The sequence below is a fragment of the Acanthopagrus latus genome, chromosome 7 (assembly GCF_904848185.1).
Source record: "Acanthopagrus latus isolate v.2019 chromosome 7, fAcaLat1.1, whole genome shotgun sequence".
Classification (NCBI taxonomy): domain Eukaryota; kingdom Metazoa; phylum Chordata; class Actinopteri; order Spariformes; family Sparidae; genus Acanthopagrus; species Acanthopagrus latus.
This window is the reverse complement of record NC_051045.1, coordinates 27,397,119-27,423,314: the sequence shown is the minus strand read 5'-3', so window position 1 is coordinate 27,423,314 and position 26,196 is coordinate 27,397,119. Positions and strand designations below refer to the sequence as shown.

Genomic DNA, 26,196 nt, shown 5'->3' with positions numbered 1-26,196 from the left:
CAATGATGATGTCATTGTCTTTCAAGGACGATCCAGTGAGAAGGACCCTCTCTCCAGCGAAGACAAGAACCCAGAAGAAAATAAGGGAAGTAATATTTCACTAAATTCTCAGCTTTCACAGATGTTTATATCAGTCTTTTAAATCTGTAACTAATTCATGTCTTTTAAATCTGCAAAACATGTATACAGGCTACAGGAAGAAGACCTCCAGAGGACTGCAGCAACAATAAGGGAAGTAATGTTTCCTTTAATTCTCAACTTTCACTTCAAATGTTTCCATCAGTTTTTGAAATTTGTAACTAACTGATGTCTTTCAAATCTGGCAACATTTATACAGACTACAGGAAGAAGACCTCAGAGGACTGCAGCAACAGTAAGGGAAGTAATGTTTCCTTTAATTCTCAACTTTCACTTCAAATGTTTCCATCAGTCTTTGAAATCTGTAACTAACTGATGTCTTTCAAATCTGGCAACATTTATATACACTCTAAAAGGTAATAGCTATGCTTACTTAAATCATTATAGTGTACTTTACTTATCTGTCCCTATCCTGTTGATTTAACTCATGGAATGTAAGTATGTACTCATTTTTCCTTAAGGAGGTTTAAATCTTAGTTCATTTGAGTAAACGGGACTTGTAACATTCTGTTCCTGGAATGAACAGGCTCAGCAGAGCACGTGCGCATGAGCAGTACAGAAGTTTCCAGAAACTGTGTGGACAAAAACGAGGGAAGAAAACAACATTTTCTGGGTCTTGTGGTAAGTTGTTCAAAGTCTTTCAAGTTTCAGCTATAATTTCATTACTTACAACTACATTTTTTGCAGGACATTTTTTTCAGAAGATAGATATTACAAACATTTAGCGATAACTAGGCTAATGCTATTGTTAGCAAAGATTAGCCAAGGCAGCTAACTAAAACCGCCATTATCATGTCATTCACACGATAATTTATAGCACATAAATGATGTGATCATGATGCAAATGCGAATTTGAAGCAAAATGACAAAATAAAAGAGATTATGGTCATTTGGCGGCAGTAGCATGACACTGTGTTTCTTGAGACCTGATGACCAGGCAGGCTGGCTGACCGACCGATCTCTTCTTGACCAGCCCGAGCTGCAAACACCCTGCGGGAGAAAACGGAGCGGCTGGTTTATGCTCCAGCCCAGTCTCTCCTCTCCTCTCCTCTCTCTCTCTCTCTCTCTCACACACACACACACACACACTCTCCCCTCTCATACACAGGCCGCTCCGCCATTCTGTTTTTTTTTCTGCTTCACCCGCGGGGTTTTTGCAGCCCAGGGCCGATCAGGAACGGCTAAAGACCGACAGACTGGGCGTCTCGATCCCGCTGACCTGTGACTCACCGCAACCGCGGAAACTACAGATCGACCGACGACTCTTTTCTGACAAGAAAGTCAGCCAATTACAGGCAGAGTAGGTCGGGCTGTCAGCCAATCAATGGCAGAGTAGGGCGGGCCTTCACTGAATAGTGGCGTTGAAAACAGCAGGTACTCTTGTGGCAGCAACAGTGACTGGGAAGAGAAATGTAAAGGAGTGAAAAGAGTGAAAGAAAAGCGGCGAAAGTGAGTCACTGTGCCATGGCTTGTGCTAATGTATAAATTGTAATGTACAATTAAATTCTAATGAAGCTTAAACATGATGATGCTGCAAATCATAATTGATTACCACTACTATAATTCTTTCATTTTGTTATTCTGCTTCAAAGTAGCATTTACAAATTTGGTAAATGAATTTGGGCAGAGCATGCAGGGCCAGAACCAAATAAGCAACAGCCTGACTTATTGCTCAGAACTGTATAGCTGTGGTCATTCTGGATCTTAGAATGAGCAAAAATGGCAATAAGAGATGCCCTGCTTGGTCTGCCAAAATTTATTGACCTCAAATGTCTTCACTTAAAGTATTTGAGCCATTTTTGATGCCATTTTTGTGACCTTATTTATTTATTTTACAGCTTGACGACAGACAACCAACACTGATGCAGTGGACGTGTAAGTTTTGCAACTTCACATGTGAAAAGAGAGGGCAGTTACTTAAACATTATAGATTGAAACATGGTGGTTACACAAGAACATCACCATTACCATGTGTTCATAAAGAGTGCCCCTGCACATTCAAGTCCTTTAATGCTCTTAAGGTACATCTATCAAGAAACTGAAAATGAAAGTGACATTGAGACGCAACTGATTTTCAAGAAGAGGATTTGACTGCAGATAATACTGATGACTTGGAGAGGCAGCTTGAGCATAATTTGGCAGCCCTTTTCCTTAGAATGCAGACCATACTTAAGATATCGGAAACTGCTGTGCAAGATGTAATACAGCAAATAAGGCAGATAATGGACCTGTCAAAACCTTTGCATTTTTCTGCTATTCAGAGAGTACTCTTGAACTACTATCCTGATGCAGACATGTCTATTGCAAGAGAAATAGTAAGTGCAATCTCAGAGAGTGATGTCATTCTGAAACACACTCAAAAAGGAGGTTCCCTATCCACCTCCTGCAAAAGAGCCTCTTACATGGTAAAAGAGTTTAAAATTGGGGAACCTGTTGAGTTTATTACAGGTGAACACAAGCAGTCAGTTGTCTACATACCTGTCATTAAAATGCTTCAGACTTTGTTAAACAAAGATGAAATCTTGGACAAAGCTCTCACAGTTAGCAATGGTGATGTGCAAGGATACAGTACCTTCAGGGATGGTTCACGTTTCAAAGAAAATCCTTGACTAGTGGAGGAAAATTTTCAGATTGCCTTGGCACTTTACATTGACGACTTTGAGGTTGCAAACCCTCTGGGGACCTCTAAAAATAAACAAAAAATCTGTGCAGTATATTGGGTTCTAGTAAATCTTGCACCCAAATTCCGTTCCTCTCTCAGCTCAGTACAGTTAGCTCTTCTTTGCAAGACAAACACTGTCAAAGCACGTGGGTACTCTGAAGTCCTTCATCCACTCCTTCAGGATCTAGTGCTTCTTGAGAAGCATGGTGTATATGTTGAAAGATTAGAAGATTAAAATATGATGCAGTTTCTTCAGAAAATGCTCTTCCTTATTTCACTGTTTTTCCCAATTGTAGACCCATGATATCGAAGCCATGAGGACTGCTGTCCTGCGATGTCTTCCAGTTTTCCTCGGGGATGATGGAAGTGATTTTTTCAAAGTCTGTTTTGTAAGTGTTGCATATGTAACACACTGAAATCAGACGCTGTAATTTCAGGTGTTATGGGGGGTTTATTTTCATGCAACACACTTATCTGTAAACACACAAACAGATAAACACACACCAGTAAAATTGTAGCGAGTATAAACTGCTAAACTGCAGCGACTCAGACCGGACCCCTTGAAGGTTTTGCACTATGAAGCCAAAATTTTCAAATTAGTTTTTAACCTTCCTTTATATCTGCAGGACACTGATACCATCGCAGATGTCACACAAGTTCCTGTTGGGGTCTTGACTGTTATACCTGAAGACAGACAGCAGCCAGGTACACATGCCCTGCACCTTGAACCCTCCAGCATTGCTATCATACTGGAAGGTAATATCGTCATGGATGACATTGGAAGCCACGCACAAGCTTTTTGTGTTACATTTGGATTATCCAAAAAGACTCAGGAACACCTTTGACTTCATTCAGAGGATGATGCTCAACCTGGGTGTAGGCAACCTGAGACCAAAACTTCAGAGCTTGAAAAATGCTCTTTTGCAGTAGGTGGGTGTACTGCCGGCAGATCCTTAAAATAGCAAGGGATCCTGAAGCATATTGATTTGAGTGTGAAACTCATATACAGTGGGGCAAATAAGTATTTAGTCAACCACTAATTGTGCAATTTCTCCCACTTGAAAAGATTAGAGAGGCCTGTAATTGTCAACATGGGTAAACCTCAACCATGAGAGACAGAATGTGGAAAAAAAAAAAAACCAGAAAATCACATTGTTTGATTTTTAAAGAATTTATTTGCAAATCATGGTGGAAAATAAGTATTTGGTCAATACCAAAAGTTCATCTCAATACTTTGTTATGTACCCTTTGTTGGCAATAACGGAGGCCACACGTTTTCTGTAACTCTTCACAAGCTTTTCACACACTGTTGCTGGTATTTTGGCCCATTCCTCCATGCAGATCTCCTCTAGAGCAGTGATGTTTTGGGGCTGTCGTTGGGCAACGCGGACTTTCAACTCCCTCCACAGATTTTCTATGGGGTTGAGATCTGGAGACTGGCTAGGCCACTCCAGGACCTTGAAATGCTTCTTACGAAGCCACTCCTTTGTTGCCCTGGCTGTGTGGTTGGGATCATTGTCATGCTGAAAGACCCAGCCACGTCTCATCTTCAATGCCCTTGCTGATGGTAGGAGATTTTCACTCAAAATCTCTCGATACATGGCCCCATTCATTCTTACCTTTACACAGATCAGTCATCCTGGTCCCTTTGCAGAAAAACAGCCCCAAAACATGATGTTTCCACCCCCATGCTTCACAGTGGGTATAGTGTTCTTCGGATGCAATTCAGTATTCTTTCTCCTCCAAACACGAGAACCTGTGTTTCTACCAAAAAGTTCTATTTTGGTTTCATCTGACCATAACACATTCTCCCAGTCCTCTTCTGGATCATCCAAATGCTCTCTAGCGAACCGCAGACGGGCCTGGACGTGTACTGGCTTCAGCAGGGGGACACGTCTGGCAGTGCAGGATTTGAGTCCCTGGCGGCGCATTGTGTTACTGATAGTAGCCTTTGTTACTGTGGTCCCAGCTCTCTGTAGGTCATTCACTAGGTCCCCCCGTGTGGTTCTGGGATTTTTGCTCACCGTTCTTGTTATCATTTTGACGCCACGGGGTGAGATCTTGCATGGAGCCCCAGATCGAGGGAGATTATCAGTGGTCTTGTATGTCTTCCATTTTCTAATAATTGCTCCCACAGTTGATTTCTTTACACCAAGCGTTTTACCTATTGCAGATTCAGTCTTCCCAGCCTGGTGCAGGTCTACAATTTTGTCTCTGGTGTCCTTCGACAGCTCTTTGGTCTTGGCCATAGTGGAGTTTGGAGTGTGAATGACTGAGGTTGTGGACATGTGTCTTTTATACCGATAATGAGTTAAAACAGGTGCCATTAATACAGGTAACGAGTGGAGCCTCGTTAGACCTCATTAGAAGAAGTTAGACCTCTTTGACAGCCAGAAATCTTGCTTCTTTGTAGCTGACCAAATACTTATTTTCCACCATGATTTGCAAATAAATTCTTTAAAAATCAAACAATGTGATTTTCTGTTTTTTTTTCCACATTCTGTCTCTCATGGTTGAGGTTTACCCATGTTGACAATTACAGGCCTCTCTAATCTTTTCAAGTGGGAGAAATTGCACAATTAGTGGTTGACTAAATACTTATTTGCCCCACTGTATTTGCAACTAACCTCTGCAAAGTTAAGTTACAGTCTGTCACAGATGGATGATTTTGGTTACTTGTTATACTTAAGTTTCTATAGTGTCTCAGTCTGTGGGATGGAGGGTTAATCCCATCTTGATTAATCTAAACTAGTTTGTGAAGTTTAGTAAATAAAAGCTTGACTGAAAGTGGCATTAGCAGTCTTTTGAAGAGCAGAGTCATTTTGAGAGGTCAGACTCAGGGAATGAGTCAGATGATTGCAAAAAACCTCCTTATGTACTTATCCAAATGTTTGTTTTAAAATGTTGGGACACACCACCCCTAAATGTTAAAGATGTTACAGAAAGATTTGATGGCAGTGAGCCTTAACTACCAGTTAAGTTGTACTATAGATGCACCAATTTTCTGTCCTTGTGAAAAAATATTGAATTTATTTGTTGAATTGTTTGGATTTGCTTAAATTATCTTGCATTCTAGATAACTCAGACCATACCAGCATTAATACACCTAGTTTGATAGTGACCCCAAAATCTTTAGGGATACTTCTACTGCAAGTTGTTAATGTCGATGGAGCTTTGGGGAATTCAAATACCCAGATTGCCTGTATAAATCCACCTATTTTTGCATTTTGTTTTGTTTATTGCATTTCAAGCATATGCATTGTTTGTGGTTCATTTAACTTGAAAGCTGGCTGAAGCTTAATTGAATATTGGTATTGTGATAAAAGGAGCTTTGTTGTAGTCTTAAGTAATGTCAGAGAAGTTTTCTACATTTGTTTAGAAAAATTTGCTTATAAATGATTATTTTACAAGGCTTACATTTTTGTTTTTATGGTGAAATATCATTCGTTTCCACAAACAGTGGCCTTGGCTTAAGGTGCACTGAATTACATGTTGTTCAAATAATAAAAGCCTGCAAACTTATCATTCTTTGTTCTGCTTACTTGATTTTTTTAGTGCAATCGGTTTCCTAGATTCTACTGAGTAAACACAACTGTACACTTAAGTAAGACTAACTTGGCTTACTTAAGTTGGTAACACTTAGAAAGATCAAGTTCATTATACTTTCTATTTTTAAGTTTAAATAACTTCACAAAATTAAGTAAATACAATTAGATTTGAAGTAAACTTAACAAGTAGATATGAAGTAAACTTAACTTCAGACTGTTAGTTATATTTACTTACCTTCTTTAGTGCAATCGGTTTCCTAGATTCTTTTAAGTAAGCTCAACTTGTCACATTTTAGAGTGTAGACTACGGGAGGAAGACCTCAGAGGACTGCAGCAACAATAAGGGAAGTAATATTTCATTTAATTCTCAACTTTCACTTTAAATGTTTACGAACCTGTAACTAATGAATGTCCTTTAAATCTAGCAAAAGTGATCCAGGAAGAAGACCTCCAGAGGACTGCAGCAAAATAAGGGAAGTAATACTGTTCTCTTCAAATGTTAACGTGATTATTTTAAACTAATTCCTGTCTCACTCTCCAGTGAAGATGTCAACCCAGCAGCAGAGAAGTAAGGGAGATTTAACATTGAATCTTCATTAAGTGGTCAGAGAACACTTCCAACCCATCTGACTAAATGAATATTTTTAATATTTTAGGAGGAACAACAACTCTCAGACTCTGGATGAAGACCTCCAGGAAGAAGGCCTCCTGTGCTTTTGGAGAGAAATAAATGTCATCCCTGTTACAAGATGTTGGTGTATGCCTGATGAATTATTTATTATTTGCAAGTTTAGTTTTAGTTTGTAACAATGAAAAGATGAAGACACTGAGAATGAATGGTAGGTGGTGAAGTGAACACATTGTAGCATTGCATTGTAGTATTATAGCACTGACAATCCTCATTTCCCATTGACAGTGAATGGGGCTGGGTGAAAAAAATGAAACTTTGTTTTTCAAACATCGACATCTCTGGCATACTTTAACCTGGACACACCATTCAAAGTTTAAAATGTATATAAAAGTCCAAATTATCAACGTGGGATTTTGCTTTAGCTTTCATAGTTTTTTCGTCACAGGGCAAAGAGCACCGCCCATTCTCGCGATTTCCCGGCGGGGAATTGTCTAGTTTTTATTATTTTTTCACTAATACAGCCCTGAATTAGCAGTAGCCTACTGAAGTCATTAAAGGTAATCCAAACAAAAGAGACTGACTGAAACGTCGGTTTGCGTCGGAAAGGCAGAAATATTTTTTCACATTCCACATATTTAGACTATGGCGGGTCAAGTTAGACTATGGTGGGCATCCACAGTCTCTTTAACGTATGGGAAACACTCAGTGCATTTACATGCGCAGCTTAGTCGGATTACAGTCATGGTTCGACTATGCTACTCAGTCAGACAACTGCAATTGTCCGAGTATCACGCTGGAGAAAAAATCGAATTGCTGGCCGAAGCATATCAAACCCCGGTACGCTAGGTGGTGCTGTACCCATTTCAACTAGTGGTAACAGACCCAACTCTGGCTGACCTCTTTACGTCACCAGCTGCCTCGGCATTCCAGAAAGATCCCATACGAAGAGCGAGGAGAAGCTACATTTTTGTACATTTCGTATATGGTGTACATGTTAATTACACAAACTAGATGCACAATGGCGCGCTTGCTTGCGGTTATTTCGAAGGAAAGCCGCCGCTGCCGCCACCACCGGCTCAGCTCCTGAATAAAGTCCTGATGCTATAGCCTTTGAAGTCATATATTCCACTTCCTGTACTGTCAAAAAGTTCAATTCAGTCCGAACATAAAAAAAAGAAAAACAACAGCATGAAACCTTCTACAGCGAAAAACCTCACATTTACAACCCATATGAACAGCGAGCATGACTACTCAATGCCGATGGAGACAGCTAACAGTAGCAACAAACGGGACAGAATGTCGACAACCACTTCAATTACTCCAGAAAAATCTCACACGGAGAAGAAAGCGAAAGGTACGCCTCAGGAACACGATTCCAACACATCCATTGACACCATACTGAAAGCTATTGTTGTTCTTGGAAAACATGTTGACGACCGCATGGAGGACGTTAGCAAACATGCAACAACTCAGCACCATGCTAGCTTCTATCACTAAGTCAGGGCAGCTTAACTCAGAGGAGCCGAAAGAGTGTAAGACGAAGATAAAACACCTGGAAAAACAGTTTGAATCACTCACAAAGGATAATGATGACATTAAAGGCTGCTTATTGAATCAAGTAATATACAAAAGGCGATGGTACCTTCGCATCAAAGGGAAAAAGGAGAAAATAAATGAAAATATCAGAGCAGAAGTGGTGGAGCTTCTGGGCAGAATTGCTCCTGACCTGAAGATGGATGAAGCGGTTGACGTTGTCCTCAGAGTGGGGCGAGTGGTGGGGAACAAGCATCAACAAATCGTCAGTCTGTTTGCGAGAAATACACTGAGAGATGACATCTGGAGACGGATGAGGGCTTCTCCTGTGTGTAAAGAAGAAGGGATCCGCTTTGCTGAAGACCTGACCCAAGAGGACTGGAGGTCCAGACAGGCAATGTGGCCAAAAATTACCTTTGTTCACGTGTTCTGTGTTCCAGTTGAAAACTGACATTTCTTTTAATTCTTTTAATAAAAGGGAACTTAAAGACTCACAAGCAAATTGCATCTTTCTCCAGAAAACTCATTCTGATGAATCTGATGTGAAGTTTTGGTCACAACATGGGGAGATAAAATCCTCTTCAGTCATGGTACCGACCGTTTGGCTGGAGTTGTTATTTGTTTCAACAGATGTCCTGCTAAGATGCTGTGTAACAGGGTGGATAAAGATGGACAATGGGCCACTTGTGTTTTGAACATTGATAACATTCTGATTATTTACCATTTATGGGTACAACAATGTTTCAAAAAATAAGAACTTGTTGAATCAAATATCGACAGTTATAAGGGAACTTAATACAAAACTCACCACTGATCATATGGTAGTTGGAGGTGATTTCAATGTTACCCCTGATGATCGATGGCCTCCAAACCTTTCTAGGGAATATAGAAACCCAATCATGGAAAATTTCACTAACAACAACAAATTAATAGATATTTGGAGAACCTTGAACACAGACGTCAGACAGTTTATATGGCACAAACCTGATGGTCAAATTAGATCATGTATTGATTACTGGTTGGTGTCAAATTCAATTTCTGAATATGTTACAGAGACAACAATCTCTAACTGTCATTTAAGTGATCATTGCACTATCAATCTGAATTAAAAAACAGAGACCAAAATAATACATTTAAAGATTATTGGAAATGTAATTCCCAGTTGCTAAGGAATGCAGAATACTGTAACTTTATTAAAAAAATAATTTTGGATATCAAAAATGATGATGCCTTTAGCACATCGATATACAAATGAGAATATCTAAAATTTAGCATTGAAAAACCTCAATTGCAGGTTGTAAACAAACAAAACGAAACAAGCAAAGGAGAGAGGAAGAAACACATGTGGTCAAAGAACTTATGAATCTCTACAGCAAGTTGAATTGGACTGAGGAAGAAAAAGAAAGAATTAATAACCTGCAATCCAAACTGGATATGTTGTATTTGTATAAAGCCAAAGGTGCTTATATGAGGTCCAGGGCCAAGTGGATGGAAGAGGGAGAGAAAAATACAGCCTATTTTTGCAATTTAGAAAAACGCAAACAAGAATATAACTCATTCTGTAGTCTAATAATCAATGGGGAGGAATGCACAGATCCTAAACGTAACCCAAATGAAGTTTTGAATTTTTACAGTAACCTCTACAAATTGTCATACTCAAAACAAAATTTTACATCCTTCTGACAAAATGAATGATTTGATTCTGGTAATTGATGATAACTTTAAAGAAATTTGTGATGAAGACATATCAGTGGAGGAATTTGGTTGTGCTATTAAAAACATGGCATCTGACCGCTCACCTGGACCAGATGGAATAACAACACATTTCTATAAACATTTTTGGGAAGACATAAAACCCCTATTGTTCCAAGTGTTAATTGAATGCATAAATCAAAAAGAGCTCATTGAAGCAATGAAACAAGGGGTAATACAATTGATTCCAAAACCAGGAAAAAATAAAAATATTCTAAGCAACCTAAGACCTATTACACTTTTAAACACAGACTACATTTTTTTTTTTTTTTTTTACAAAAGTCCTTGCAGAAAGAGTAAAAACAGGCATTTCTGAAATAATTAGCCCAGGGTTAAAGGAGGGTTGATCCATAATAATATCTGCTTGGTTTTGGATATTTTTGATTACAATCACCTAATTATGGACAGTGGTTTTATGTTGTTTCTGGACTTCCACAAAGCATTCGATTCTATCGAACATGCTTTAATTATGAATACATTTAAAAGCACTTTAGTTTTGGTAATGCATTTCTTGACATGATTGCTATGTTACACACTGATATTGACAGTTGTGTTTCCCTCTCAGGAGGAACATGCTCCAGGTTCAGGGTTGAAAGAGGGATCAGGCAGGGTTGCAGCGTTTCACCTCTCTTATTCATTGTAGCCACTGAATTACTAGTCATAACTGTTATAAACTCAAACATTAAAGGGTTAGATATAAACAATCATACACTGATTATAAGTCAGCTTGCTGATGATACAACAATCTTTCTTAAAAATAAAGAACAAATTCCGCTGGCCCTAGACACAATAAAACGGTTTTCTCAAGCCTCCGGTCTGCACCTGAACCTGGACAAATGTGAACTCATGAGTATCCATAGCTGTTCTCATTCTTCACTGTATAATATACCTGTTGAACATTAGATCAAATATCTGGGAATTTGGAAAACTAAGTGTGCAGAGGATAGTGAAAAAAAGAATATTGAAAACACTAGTGACAAATGCAAAAAACTTTTGCAATTGGCTGCAAAGGCATTTAACACTGTTCGGTAGGACGATGTTAACCAAGGTTGAATCATTATCCAGATTAATCTATCCAGCATATTCCCTAGCCATCCCACCAAGAATAATAAAAGAAATTAATAGAACAAATTTCAACTTCATATGGAAAAATAAACACCACTACATCAGAAATAGTAACTTGATAAAAGACTACGATGAGGGTGGTATAAAAGCAATTGACTTTGGAATCATGAATGGAATATTAAAGATCAAATGGCTCCAATCCTTCTTAAAAAATGATGATGAGATTTGGTTCTCAGTACCTTCTCTTGTTTTCAACAAAGTCAGAGGTATTGAGTTTCTATTAGTATGTGACTTTGAAATATCCAAACTGCCCATAAACTGTCCAAAGTTCACCAACAGTTTTTGTTAAATTGGAAAATGATGTTCAAACATAGTTTCAGCCCCAATAATGTCCCATTGTGGAACTATAGGGTGATATTGAGTCGAGGGAGGTCGATGTTTATGGAGGACTGGATGACAAAACAAATTTGGTCAGTTATATACATAATGGATGGGAATGGAAATATACTTGAACTGAATGATTTTAATGCTAAATATAACATGAGTTGTTCCAATGAGATCTATAAGAAAGTCTCACAGAATGTCCCAAAAGCCTTTCTTCAATCGATAAAGAATATTTGGAACATACCCACTCCAAATTTACCATACACAAAGTGAAGATAGATGATTTAGACTTCGTAAATAAAAAAATTAACAATACGTTTTTAAGGCAGTACTTGATAAACACCTTATATGCAAGTAGAACAAAAAGCTCACTCACTCTCAGAGATAACAAATTTGAAATATCAACTATTCGAACAAAATACTTTCCCAATTTCCCCAAAGTGTAAAGAAGTTCATTTTAAAACTATAAACTACATTTATCCTTCAGATGAATTAATGAAAAGTAGATTTAAATTTATGGTAGAATACTGTTACATATGTACAACAAATCTGGAAACAACAGAGCACCTGTTTTGTGAATGTGAGACTGTCCACAAGCTGTGGAAATCCCTCCACGACTTCATATCGTCCAGCTCCAGGAACAATGACTTCTGGTCCTTTCAAAAAATTCAAGTAGGAGTAATCATCAAAGACAAAAAAATGAGTTCCTAGTGAGTAATCTCATTATTATTACTAAATATTATATACACAAGTGTCGGTATGCCAAATCTAGGTGTATTAATCCGACTATGAGAAATCCGATCCGGTCCGATTTTAGTCAGACTAAGGCAGCCATGTCCAAACTATTCCACAAAGGGCCGATGTGGCTGCAGGTTTTCTTTTCAACCAAGCAGCAGCACACCAGACCTGACTCATTTAATCAACTGGTCTCAGTCTTCAGAAAGCTCATTGGTCAAACCGTGTGCTCTTGACTGGTTGGAACAAAAACCTGCAGCCACACTGCCCTTTGTGCAATAGATTGGACATGCCTGGACTAAGGTGTATACATGCATCTTAAAAATCTGATCATAGTCGGACTAACCCAGTAATTCAGTTTTCTTCAGTGTCATGTAAACGCACTGACTGCTCGATTCAGGCAAGAAGCAGCCCCCGACCACCCGCTGTCCCTCGATGGACGCTTCTCAGTCCCGCCTCCAGCAGGGCTCAGGCCAGGGTGGCCAGGATTCAGTGTGAGGTGGCCACGGCCACCCCCCTGCCACCCTACCCCCCCTCATCCTGGGCGGCCCAGGATGAGGGAGCCAGACCAGGGAGAGGAGAGACTGCTGCAGAGACTGGAGGCTCGAGCTGACCAGAGTCCGAGATGGGAGAGGAGAGTGAGGAGACAATAGCAAGACACGAAGGAGAGCGAAAGGAGAGAGGGAGGAGAGGAGGTGAAGAACCATGGAGACCCGAAAAGAAAAGAGCAGAGACACACAGCCTATCTGTTCTTGAATACAGCTAGTTATGTGTTCCCTGATCAACTTCGCAGTCAGTAACTAAGTAACAAACTTGATATGGTAATTTATTTTTGTAGATCAGGGATGTATTTTTTTGTTTTGTTTCAGCGAATGTGATATGTATGGTATTTTCTCTTTTTCCTCCTTCTCATTAAAAAAAGTGTTCATGTATTAGGTTAGTAGCAAAAGGACATGCGGGTCCACTTCTGGCAAAAACTGAAAGGCAGAGGGTTTAAAGGCTAAATGAAAAATGTACACAAAGTCCAGGCTGGGAGCTCTGGTGTATAGTCTGAATTGAATTTGAATTTGAATCTCATGTTGGACAATTTTAGTGAGCTTACGAGATCACCTGTTGAGGAGATCTCTGCCACTAGGGGGGCCCTTTCACTAGGAAAGGCTTCACCCCACACCCACCAGCCGGGAAAAGGGAGACAAGAGTAAATCCCCGAACAAGTTGCAAGACCAAGTGTCGTTCCAACCTTACTAGTTATTTTAGCTTAGCGGTTGCTATTATACCACTGATTGTGTTCTGTGACATGTGAAGGACAGAAAGAGGCCCTGAGGAGAAATATGATGCAACATAAGGGAATCAAAATGGTGTCGTTAAATGTTAATGGTATGAACAATCCAGTTTGACAAAATTTATAATGGAGGAGAGGTGCATTATCTTCCCACAAGAAACTCATCTATCAACACAAGGACATGAAAAATTGAAGACATATGGATACAATAATACATTCTATAGTTCATTTAAGCAAAGTTATAGGGGAGGGTTGGCTACACTAATTAGAACATTTGAAATAAACAAAGAAATTTATCATAGAGAGGGAAGTGTCAGAATAGTTGAGATCCATTTACTCCTGTCCAACAGAAATACCAGCATGTACACACGCATGCACTCAGACACCCAGACACACACACACACTAACATACACACATACGCACACAAACATGCAGACACATTGTCAGACTCATGCACTCCTGCCAGGCACAAATACAAGAAATGGACATCATACATAGTCCTGAAATGATTCTGAAATATATCAAAGCTCTGCCTGCTACTTTATGTTTGTCATAATTACAGTAAAAGAATGTTAAAGCGAGATTGAAACAAATGTAATGAAGATTAGAAGTTTTATGAAGGAAAGGTCAGTGACACTGCACTGTTTGGCAGGAAAAGGGGAATTGTGCACTCAGGCCCTGCCATAAGCACAATAAGAATTAAGTATTAAATTTGCTATGAGTGCAGTAAAAGGATGTGCAACTTTTAACCAAGACTGAAATAAATGGATTGAAGTTTAGAAATTTTTTGAAGGGAATATTAAATCAATATATTAAGGCTGTGTTGGAGGAGGAAGCCAAGAAGAAGTGACAGTACTGTGTGGTAGAAAAAGGGGAAGTGTGCACTCAAGGCCCTGTCAGGGGGAGAATGATCAATTTTGATTATGATCATGATCACAATAAGAAGTAAGTGTTAAACTTCATTATCAGTATACACTGTAAGAAATGTTCGTCAAATTTACAGTAAAAAACTGTTAAATACCAACAGTAAAAGACTGTAAAATTGAAACCAGTATATCAGTGTAGTAGATACATAGGATTACCCTAAATTAACAAACGGTTCGGAACTTTAATTTATACTGTAACAATATGTAAAAAACACATAATTTTACTGTGGAAAATATAATACTTTGGTAAAATTAACGGGGAAATACTATAATGTCACAAATATGTAATCACACTAAAATTAACACTTTAATGCTGTTTAAATTACAGATTTTGCTGATGTGTACTTTAAAATTTATGGTATAAAACTGTTTACAATTCAGCAAGAACATACCTTAATTTATACGGCAATAAGATGGTAAAAATATGGTAAAAAAAATGTTTGAAAAAAAGTGTGGTCATGGACAGTAAAACATCAGAAACCAAGAAGAGTTTACCACCCTAAGTCAAGAAATTATACATAACTTAAATTTTTTGCTGTCATAATCCGTTTTTACTGTGGAAATATACATTTTTGGTCAAATGACCATTAATTTGACCAAAATGTATATTTTCACTGTAATGTCAAACCGTAATGTCAGATTTTGCAGATCTATGTGTACTTTTGAGTAGGTGAGTTCAGCATTATAATCCTCAAAACGGGCCTGCTGTGACTGCAGAGTATGTGGAGAATATTGTGTGCACATGGTGTGTACTCTGCTCTCAATTGACTGGTGGGAGGAGAGGGGGGAGGGGGCCTGTGAGGCCCGCCAACCTGTAACGGAGATAGAGACGCGCGCACACACACACACACGAGAAAGAGACACGCGCAACGTAACGGTCACGCAATTCAAACTGCGCGGCGGTCTGCACAATGCAGTTTGTTTTTTTCTTCTGTGAGGATTAATTTGTGATGGCACAACGCGACTAAAGAGCACGTAAGTAAAATTATCTTAAGATATGCCTGCATGTCTCAAGAATGTGTTACCAGTGTGATAGCAAACAAAGCTTTGTAATAATGTTATTACGTCTGCGACATACGTCAGGTTAAATTCAACGCGGTCTTTTCTGCAGTTTTGTGTTGCCCTCGCTTAAAAGGTGAATGTTAGTTCTCCTTAACTTTACAAAATTTGTTAATTTTGCTAAATGTCAGTTGAGTTGAATTGTCTTTTGTCACACTGTGTAGCCTATGTTGTGTCGAACATTAGCTTAGCTTAGTAAGTCGCTGTATGCAAAATGTTGAATTGTAATTTCTGTGGTAAGTCTGTTAGGACTTTGAGAGGTTATGTGCTTCACTGCAAACTTCACAGAAATGAACCGCGCTGTTTATTTAAATGCTTTGGAGATGGATGCAAGCAGACATTTTGCAGGTATGGAGCTTTTAAGGCTCATTTTTACCGGAGGCATAATGTTGTATCTGCTAATGAAACTGTCGGGACGGCTATGACCACTTTTAAATGTGTAGTGGCCTTGTGTGAACGCCAGTGTCAAGACACCAAAGAACTGATTGCTCACTTGAAGGAGCATATTGTAGAAGGACGTGCTGTAAGTTGTCCAGTTAGAGGATGTAATACTGATTTCCGGGTCAAGTCTTCATTTACTGCGCATATGTCACGGAAGCACAGAGGTTTTACAGACAGCAGTGTAAGTAATGTGTACAGAGAATCTGCTTCTCATCCGTCAACATCTACTCCACCTGAGTCAGGTGACTTTGTCCCTCACTGTGATGCAGGTCCAGCTACAGGCACAGATGAAGTCGATTTGGACATATCTGAAAACTTCAGTGATCTTTATCTTAGAAACGTGAGTTTGTTCTACTTGAGATTGCAGGGGCAGTTCCTTCTGCCTGCTTCAACTATACAGAACATTGTTGAGGAAATGCAAAACATAAATGAGTTGGGTCAAACATATACTTTGAGTAAACTTAGTTCACTGCTAAAAAATGACACATCATTATCAGATGAGGACATAACCAAGGTTTGTGAATCTGTCAAGGGATTTGACCTGTTCACTGCATGTCATGCAGGACCAATGCGAACACCTTATTCAAGAGCCAAGTCTTTCAAAGAGAAATTCAACTATGTGGAGCCCAAGAAAATGTTTTTAGGAAGAGATGAGAACAGGATAGATAGGTATGCCTATTATGTGCCTGTGAGAGAGACTTTGAAATGTTTGTTAGAATCTGATCTGTGGCAGAACTGTGTGTCAGGAGAGCACTCACCAGAATCTCTTTCAGATGTTCTAAGTGACATTAGTGATGGTCAGATATTCAAAAACAATGATTTTTTTGCTCAAAATCCATCATGTGTCAAGGTAGTTCTATACCAGGATGCCTTCGAAGTAGTTAACCCTTTAGGCTCTGCCAAGACAAGACATAAAGTTTTAGCTGTCTATGCATCTGTTGCCAACTTGCCACTTCATGTACGGTCTGACATAGACCACATGTCACTTGTCTTATTGTGTCGAGAGAAAGATTTCAAAGCATTTGGGCATGCTAAGGTGTTCTCTGAACTAATAACAGACTTGAAGGAATTGGAGGAGAATGGGATTGTTGTATCAAATGAAATAGTCAAGGGAACCTTGTTTTGCATTGCTGGAGATAATTTGGGCTCTCATTGCATCGGTGGATTCTCTGAAAATTTCAGCTCCTCAAAATATTTCTGTAGGTACTGCCTAATAAACAGATCTGACTTTCAGGGTGATCCAAATCTGTGTGGACCAGAGAGGACCATTGAGAACTACAATTCTGCTGTTGATCGCCTCCAGACTGAAGATACATCACCACATGTGGAAGGAGTGAAGTTTAAGTCAGTATTTAATTCTTTGAAATACTTTAATGTCTGTCTGCCAGGTTTGCCACCTTGTCTGGGACACGACATTTTTGAGGGTGTTTTGTCTTACGATGTTGCACTGTATCTGAAGTATTTCATAAAGAAAAAGGCTTGGTTCACGTATTCCATTCTAAATCGACGCATTAATCAGTTTAAATACTGTGCTTCTGATGCTTCTACAAAACCATGTGAGGTCAGCCCCCATGGAGCTAAACTCTCAGGTCAAGCTGTACAGAATTGGAATTTTCTAAGGCTGTTGCCTCTCATAATTGGTGACAAAGTGAAAGATACAGCAGATAACGTGTGGCAGTTGACTCTGCAGCTAAAAGACATTGTGGACATGATATGTGCTCAGAAAATCTCTGTTCCTCAGGTTGCGTACCTTGATGTACTCATTCAAGAATATTTAGAGTCAAGAATGGCTCTATTCCCAGAAAGTGGCCTGAAACCAAAGCATCATTATCTACGTCACTACCCAGAAATGATTCTGAAATTTGGGCCCCTGATCAGACTATGGACAATGCGCTTTGAAAGTAAGCACAGTTATTTCAAGAGATGTGCAAGGAATTTGAAAAATTTCAAAAACCTCTGCCTTACTCTGTCTGAAAGACATCAGCTGTTACAGGCATATCTTTCAGCAGGATCAATGGGCAAAGCTGTCTTCCAAGTTAAAGATGGTTCTCCATTTTACTCAGGACTATACAGTAAAGCCATTCAAGATGCAGTCAGACAATTTGACTTCACTGAGACCAACACAAAGGTCACAGTAGAAATTCTGTACAAGGGAACATCATATAAAAAAGGGCAATTCCTTGTCACAGGGAACATTGACTCCATGCAGTTTGGTGAACTAGTGCTCATTTTGATTAAAAATGACACTGTTCATTTTCTGATGTCAGTATACACAGCAGAATTCCTTTCTGAGTACCACCTTTACTCAGTGAGGAAAGACAATGAAAAGATGCAGTGTCTGAACATCAGTGACTTGATTGATTTCTATCCATTGCCATCTTACATCAAAGATGGATGCCAAATAGTTCCTTTGAAACACAGTGTGTTATCACATTATTAACTGTCTTGGACTGTCATTCTGGGGTTAATTGTGCTTTATTCACTTTCACTCAGAAATGGATGATGCAGAGCAAATCAACATACGCAGTGCCATCACAAAGGTGTTGCCAGACCTCCCAGCCTCAATCTTGGATATTTTAGTGGAGACACTCCAATCATTGGGGGTAGAGACCACTGAGGACTTTCACTTCATTCAGGAAACTGATTTGCTCTCAACACTGAGACCAATTCAAGCAAGAAGATTGGTAGCTGCCTGGAAACAAACCAGTAAGTAATTTTGACAAGCTTTTTTTATCTCAAGTCTTTTTATATTTTTGTGTTAGGTACAAAACAAACATTCAGCAACATTCAACCCTCCCAACCCCATCGCACCCCAATTCAAAGTAATTAACAACAACAATAAGAAGAAAAATCAATATGGGGAAAAAAAAAAGAAAAGGGGGAGGACATCCATAGAATTTACAGCATTACAATGTCATTAAAATCCAGGGTTTCCACTAAAGTGAAGACAGGCTGCCAAATATAGCAGAATTTAAGACTGTTACCCTGGATATGAAACCGGCTATGTTCAAGTGTCAGATATTGCATTACATCATTAATCCAATGTTTAAATGTAGGAGGGGATTTGTCTTTCCATTTCATTAGTATAATACGTCTGGCAATTAGTGTTGTAAATGCTATAACTGTTTTACCAAAGTCGCCTATGTCGCCTAGTTCTTCAGGTGCTACTCCAAAAATACTAACCAATGGAGAGGGTTCAATATCCACGTTCAAAGCTTTAGACAAAAAGACAAAGACTGAATTCCAAAACTCAAATAATTTTGGACAGCTCCAAAACATGTGTACTAGTGTAGCGGGTTCAACTTTACATCTGTCACATGTTGGATCAATATCAGGCAGGCATAATCCTAGCTAGCCTTGTCTTGGACCAATGTAACCGGTGGAAGATTTTAAATTGAATAATAATATGCCTGAGACAAAATGACGATGAATGTATATTTTTGAGAGCAGATTGCCATTGTGTGTCAGATATGTCTGTATCCTAGCCTGGGAGCCAAACCCCTACAGCTAATGCTGTGCCGGGGTCTGGTAAGACTCGGCAGCAGTGTGGGCGGGATAAACGTTGTCTGTCAAGTCGTCTTTGCACTCAACGCCACGTTATAGGATGGGCACCAACCAATCAGAGCGAAGAAGAAGGATTACATAGTCAGCGCGACCGGAAGAACACGGCGGAATGTAGTCCAAACTGGGAGTGTAGTAAACTTAAATTAAACTTTTGCCGTACCCGGTGGGCAAAACTCCAAATACGTCCCTTTTTTCCCAAAGAAAAAGCTTAAGTGCCATTTTCTGCTCCTCTCGCAAAGAAAAATGTATTTTTAAATCGTCTAGCGTTGCTGCCAAAGCCAGATCAAATGACTGTTCGCGGTGAGCAGCCATTGTTGTCTACGCCTCTCTGGACTACACAACGAAATGTTGCGTTTATGTCGTCACTAGGTAGGCTGGCCTCCAATCCCGCTCCTCACGATTTGATTGACCCGATCCAATTTGGATTTTCAGCGCCTCAACATTCTAGACGGCTCCTGTAGCAAATTCAATTTGCGGCCACAAGGGGCGTCTAGATTTCTAGGCTATCTGTATCCAGCTCTTCCTCCCATTTGCTTTTTAACACTATTAATTGTTCTAAGTTGCTTGTATTAAGTACACAATACACTGTTCCTATTGTTCCTTTAAATTGAGGAAGGATTTTAATTAATGTATCTAAGAGAGAATCTGTCTGTGGTGATGGGAAAGATGGAAAGTGCATAGACACAAAGCTACGGAGTTGCAGATACTGTACCTGTAGAAGTGTGAGCTGGGGATGTGGTTTTGTGTTTGGAAATGTTCAAAGGATCCAAAGACCCCACCAACATAGAGATCTTTGATTGTCTTCAGTCCCCTCTCAGACCAAACCCTAAAGGCATTTTGACAAGATTTTTTGAAGTAGGTCTGTAACCAAGGATAAAACACAATTTAAATACATTTTGTTGATTCCATTCTTTACAGCACAAACCAATGAAGGCCATAGCCAGGCAGCATTGTCTTCTCCATCTTCCTCAACATGCTCTTCAGTCAGTCTCTCCCCATCGTCCACCCGCTGGATTACTCCTGCAGACTGGGTTAACGACTTCCAGATCCCATGGACGAAGTTTCCTGAAGACTTGATGCAGTGTTTAGAGAGGGGAAAAAGGCCAAGTCCGCGGCTACGCAGAGAAATGGTCCGGATTGTAGTTACTGAAATGATGAAAGCCTGTGCCTCTCCCAGTACAAAAGCCTCCACAGAAGTTGCCAAAAAAATGACTGCAAAGTATCCACGGTCACTGCAAGATGTCATAGCAGGTGATGTGGTTGGACTAGGATATCACTCACTAGTCAAGCAGTTACAAGCCCGAATTGAAAATGTGAAGCGGTCTTCAACACCAAGGATAAAGAAGCGCAAACAGGTGTCAGATGAGTATGACACAGATGAAATCCCAGCTGAACAAAGGGCAGCTATGCAGGACACCTATGGTTGCGTAAAGTGGGAAATGAAATATATGCCATTGAGTGAGACACCAGAAAGCCAACAGCAGAAGAAAGACAAAATGAAAGCGCTCAGTGAACAGACTAACTTCAGCCCAGGCGAGGTAGAAACTCTTATGAAGTGTACCTACTACTCCCAACGTAAAGAGATAAACCAGGGAACAGATCTGCAATCCCTCATGGAGGAGTGGCCTTTTTTGTTCCAGGAGATTGGCATGACAGTCCACTTCCAAGAGCTCACTGGCATATCGCTGAAAGAGACTTTCCTCACCAATGTAGAAAAAAAGGGAAAACGGCTTCTGGACTTAATGAGGACCATGTGTGCAAACAAGAGCAAAAGAATTCTTCAGGCTGTCACAAAGCTGGAAATTCTGAGAGGACAGTTGGAGGGCTGCTCAGAAGATGTCAAGGATATGGTGCTCCTTCTTCTCTCCTACTTTGATGAAAAAGAGGAGAACCTCTTCCACTATGTTGAACAAACATGTCTGGCAAAAGAAGTACAAGTGGAAAGCTTGCCTGTTACACCATGCATCATTGTATGTGGTAAGTTTTGATAATAAGTTTCACTAAGTTAATGTTTTCAAGTATTACATGAAAACTGTCATGCACTGTCATGTTTTGAAGTGCTGCTTCAAAGTAGGGATGCACCGATCCACATTTTTTTACTTCCGATCTGATCCTGATACAAGAATTTGGATATCTGCCAATACCGATACTATTCCGATACCAGAGCTTTTTTTCTTTTTTGTTTTTGCTTTTATAGTATATGAAGCTGTAATAAACTTCTCCCTATAGGCAAGTATGTATGCATGCATTAATGCTCCAAAAGGCAACTTAAGGTAAGTATGAGAACAGCAAAGGAAGTCAGAAAAATATATTTATTCAATATAAATTCCATGATAGTGTTAAACATCAAATAATACCTGTGACTATTTTCAACAAAATATATAATATCAATATAAAATAAATATATAAAACAGTGAGCACCTGCATAGCACAATTGAAGGTGACATGTTAGCCGGCTGCTATTGCTAGTGGCTCGGCAGGCTGCAAACAGCGGAATGGATTTCCTGAACAGATGTGTCTCATCACATTCCACAGTTTTGCAGGCACCAAGCAGAGTAGCCAGCAGGAGTAACTTTTGGAATTATTTCAGCAGACAGTGAAAACACATGTTTAACAGATCGAAAATTTGCGCAGGTTGGATTGGATTTTTCCGATCCGTGAATTACACTTGTATCGATACCCAATACCGATACTGTATCGGATCGGCCCCATCCATACTTCAAAGCCAAGCAATTTTGGTAAGACTGCTTTTGGATGGTAATCGTTGGTTTGTTATTCTACCTGTTCTTTGCAGGAACATCTTGCTATGCCTCAAGGCAGTTCATGCTGAGTGTAGATGGCAAAGTTGTGAATGACCACATCCCCAACTTCATCTCTGCCATCTGTTTGATGTTTGGAACCTACTACTGCCTCAATATCCATTATCCTGTGGGTCTGGGCTCCACACTTGAGTTCCTTCAGAGGTAAAGAAATGTTTGTTTGTTTTAATTAATAAATAAAAAAAAAGATTTCCTCATTTAGAAAAAAAAATCTGTATATTTAGTGGTTGATTATGAAATTGTGTTCAAAGGTGTTTCTTCATGATCAATCCTGAGAGGGGCACAAAAGTTGAAACAAAGAAGAACAAGAAGCAGCTGACGGTGAACCCAAGAGTCCTCACCCTGATCGCAGATCTCTCTGACCAGGATTGGAGAGGGACATGTTAAAGATGGACTTATCCAACTGAACTGTTAAGTCTGACCTCTTGCACAGCGCCACCTGTATGAACCGGTATGAAACAATGTACGCAAAGGCTGCAACTAATCATAGTTTTCATAATCAATTAATCTGTGTATTATTGTCTTGATTAATTGATGATTGATTGATTGATTGGTTTGGTCCATAAAATGTCAGAAATGGTGAAAATGTGGATCACTGTTTTCAACGTCCCAAGGGACGTCCACAAATGTCTTATGTCCGATTTTGTGTATTTTTTGCCATTTTTGTTAGAGGCTGTACTTTCAGTTAGGTCAAACAATTTGAAGGTTTTACTTGAACAATAAGATCAAGGCAACAGCAATATAGTGTATTATTTATTTATTTTTTGCCATTTTTGTTAGAAGGTAATACTGACTTTGGTTACACAATCCTAATTTTGCATTCCATGCAGGGAGTTTTCTAGTTTTGGCTTCTTGTTTTATATTATGAGAAGCAACTTTTCAGATGCTGTTGTGTTACAGGGAACATTGACTCGATGGAGTTTGTTTAATAGTGTTTATTTTGATGTGTTGTCTGAACATCAGTGACTTGATTAAAGTTTGAGTTTTGTTTTCCAGTTTTGACTTGGTTTTTGTTCCCAGAAGCAAGCTTTCGGAATACTCAGTAATTTGAATTATGGTACTAGCAGTAAGTTTGCAAAGCTTCTTGATGCATTGGAGTTGATTTGAAGGTTTACATTATATTAGGTTTAAAAAATGTACATAGTAATTTACCGTAAACTAAACAGTTTTCAACCATGAAATTTACAGTTCTATAAAACCATACCGTAATGTCTTATACATGGTCACCATATTTATTTCGGTAGTTTACTGTAAAATAGTTTACATTCTTTATGTTATTTTTACAGCAAATGACTGTAAATAGGTCAATGATATATCATTTTTTTAGTAGTAATTTACTGTAAATAACACCATTTTCAACCTTGAAATTCAGTTTTATAAAACCATACTGTACTATTTTATACATGGTCACCATATTTATTACGGTAGTTTACTGTAAAATAGTTTACATTTTACCTGTTATTTTTACAGCACATTACTGTAAATTGGTTGATGATATATAATTTATTTAGTCGTAATTTACTGTAAATAACACCATTTTCAACCTTGAAATTTACAATTCTATAAAACCATACCGTAATGTCTTATACATGGTCACCATATTTTTTACGGTAAAGTTCTGGCAACCACAGCTGCCAGTATTTTACCGTAAAATATACGGGTTTTTTTTTACAGTGTAGTAAAAAGATGTGTAATGTGTAACTGTGGTTGAAATAAATGTATTGAGGGCCAAGAGAAAGTGTTAAAGAACTGATCAAGTTGACATGAGAACAAGAGGAAAGGCCACACCTCGGCCGTGGGCACAGGACGGTTGGAGCGTTATGAAATCATAAACCATCATCAAGAGACCGTTAGCCACTGCCCAAAGTAAGAGAGTATATAAATCAGAAGCACAGACTAAGGTGTGTTCTTCCACTCGCCCCGGCCTTGAAGCAACATCTGAGACAGAGTACGAGAGCAGCCTAAACATTTCAGAAAGTATTATGTTACGGGCCTCAGTGAAGCAGGCCACGCGAACAAATAAAGTAACCTGTACAAAGCAGGTAAAGAAGAGAAGAATGATCAGGATGCGTCTCGCTCTCTCTCCAGATCGCTTCTGGTGTTTTTATTCACAACAATCAAAATCATGAATTTCAATACATTCCTGTTTCTTTAAATTTCAGTTTTCTTCTTTATGCAAGTCCATGTACTCATAATAACTCAAATGGTTCAATACAACGTTCTCTGTCTCTTTAGTCTCTGTAATCTCTTTATACTTCAAAATACACTTTTTTTTATCAAATAAACAATATTTATGTTTTTTAACAAATTCTCTTTTCACAGGGAGCTTCCTGTTTTTAACTCTCACTTTTAGTGAAAATAAAATACAATGAGATAACCCATTTCCCTTTTTGCTATCTTTGCAAAATACAATGTACACTCTCTTTATAAAATATACACTACAAAATACACTGTAATAATTACAGGATACTGAAATATACAGGATGCCTTGAAATATAAATGTATATGTAATCAAATGGCATTAAACACAATAGAAAATAAACCACAAAATAAAATATATAAATGAACAACTTCCTTATTACAATGTGCAGTCATAAATGTAAACAAAGTGCATTTTAATTAACCAGAAATTATTTAAGTCTGAATGTAGCCTTTTACAGATACATTGACGCTGTTAATTGACTTAAATGATGCCAGCAACACACCCAAAATGGCGCCGCTGTGTGCGAACTCCATCAGAATCAATGTACTTTTACTGACTTTTTTTTACATATTTAAAGTTCTCATAACAACATAAACTCTTCCTAAACACAATCATAAACACTTCCCGACCTCATAAAATACATTTCTAAGACACATTCACCATATACTGACCTGTACAAAGCAGGTAAAGAAGAGAAGAATGATCAGGATGCGTCTCGCTCTCTCTCCAGATCGCTTCTGAGGAGACAGCTGTCAGGTTGAAACACCTAAAACATTCATAAAAACAAAGACTAGACAGAGAAAGAACAATCAGGCGATTAGTTTTACTTGCAAGGAGAACAAAGTGTGCACACTTTCTCATGCTCCAAACTGTTCTGCCGCACTCCCTATTCTCCTATCTTTTATTTCCTCAGGGTGGTTACAGAAAGGTCATTGTGGTTAACTCTTGCACAACTTTATTTTTCTCAGCACATGCATCTGCTAATATTGTCTTCCTCTTTCAAAGTAGGACATAGTCAAGGTTTCTCTTATCTGGTTATGAAGCAGCTGCACAGGGAGTTCGTGGCCTCGCTATAGTAGCAAGTGTGTGATTTCTCTATGCAGACAAGAAGCTGACTCAGCAACAGTTACTCTTTGCAAAACATTCAATAAGCGAGTGATAATATGTACAGTGATTCCAACAACAGCGGAAACGCCCCTCCCTCAGGTGCTCCCCCACAGGTACCCCACAGCAACGATGAAAACAACAAGGTTCCACCTGACCAAAAACACATATTCTCCTCTCTCATTTCTATGTGCTAAATAAATAAAATTTAGAAAAATTAGTAATGAATGTGTGTCTTCAGAAAATAATAAATAAATGTGTACACTTAGTACAATAATAAAACAAATAATACATTTACTATTATTAAATTGTGGCCATTCCATGGGTGCCACACTCTCCCCAACAACAA

At 38.9% G+C, this 26,196-nt stretch overlaps 1 protein-coding gene and 2 long non-coding RNA genes across 6 annotated transcripts; 2 read left to right on the top strand and 1 right to left on the bottom strand.

The window, feature by feature from the left end:
• The first annotated feature begins 160 nt into the window (after positions 1-160).
• On the top strand, positions 161-7,098 carry LOC119023296. The gene is made up of 6 exons (XR_005076225.1): positions 161-759; positions 1,977-2,013; positions 3,097-3,189; positions 3,427-3,505; positions 6,645-6,916; positions 7,005-7,098. It is a non-coding gene; the product is annotated as an uncharacterized LOC119023296 (long non-coding RNA).
• Positions 7,099-7,231: 133 nt separating this feature from the next.
• Positions 7,232-25,918, bottom strand: LOC119023297. The gene is made up of 3 exons (XR_005076226.1): positions 25,415-25,918; positions 9,321-9,388; positions 7,232-9,158 (listed from the first exon to the last, which is right to left on the bottom strand). It is a non-coding gene; the product is annotated as an uncharacterized LOC119023297 (long non-coding RNA).
• Positions 15,519-23,543, top strand: LOC119023295. Of its 4 annotated transcripts, XM_037105122.1 has the most exons (7): positions 15,585-15,632; positions 16,427-16,497; positions 17,392-17,501; positions 18,651-18,863; positions 20,640-21,698; positions 22,516-22,684; positions 22,792-23,543. In XM_037105122.1, exons 4-7 carry the CDS (start codon positions 18,653-18,655, stop codon positions 22,925-22,927), a joined length of 1,575 nt encoding a protein of 524 aa, XP_036961017.1. In that variant the 5' UTR covers positions 15,585-15,632; positions 16,427-16,497; positions 17,392-17,501; positions 18,651-18,652; the 3' UTR covers positions 22,928-23,543. The 4 variants fall into 4 exon arrangements, with proteins under 4 accessions (XP_036961014.1, XP_036961017.1, XP_036961018.1 ...); XM_037105119.1 differs by lacking the exon at positions 16,427-16,497 and having other exon boundaries at positions 15,519-15,632; XM_037105123.1 differs by lacking the exons at positions 15,585-15,632; positions 16,427-16,497 and adding an exon at positions 15,774-15,792.
• Positions 25,919-26,196: the final 278 nt, after the last annotated feature.

What these genes read in the sequence shown, in the direction of transcription:
- LOC119023295 (XM_037105119.1), top strand. Translation starts at nt 18,653, where the DNA reads ATGGATGATGCAGAGCAAATCAACATACGCAGTGCCATCACAAAGGTG. An exon ending in ACCATGCATCATTGTATGTG is followed by an intron (nt 21,699 to 22,515) that starts GTAAGTTTTGAT and finishes TGTTCTTTGCAG; the next exon opens with GAACATCTTGCTATGCCTCA. An exon ending in ACACTTGAGTTCCTTCAGAG is followed by an intron (nt 22,685 to 22,791) that starts GTAAAGAAATGT and finishes TTGTGTTCAAAG; the next exon opens with GTGTTTCTTCATGATCAATC.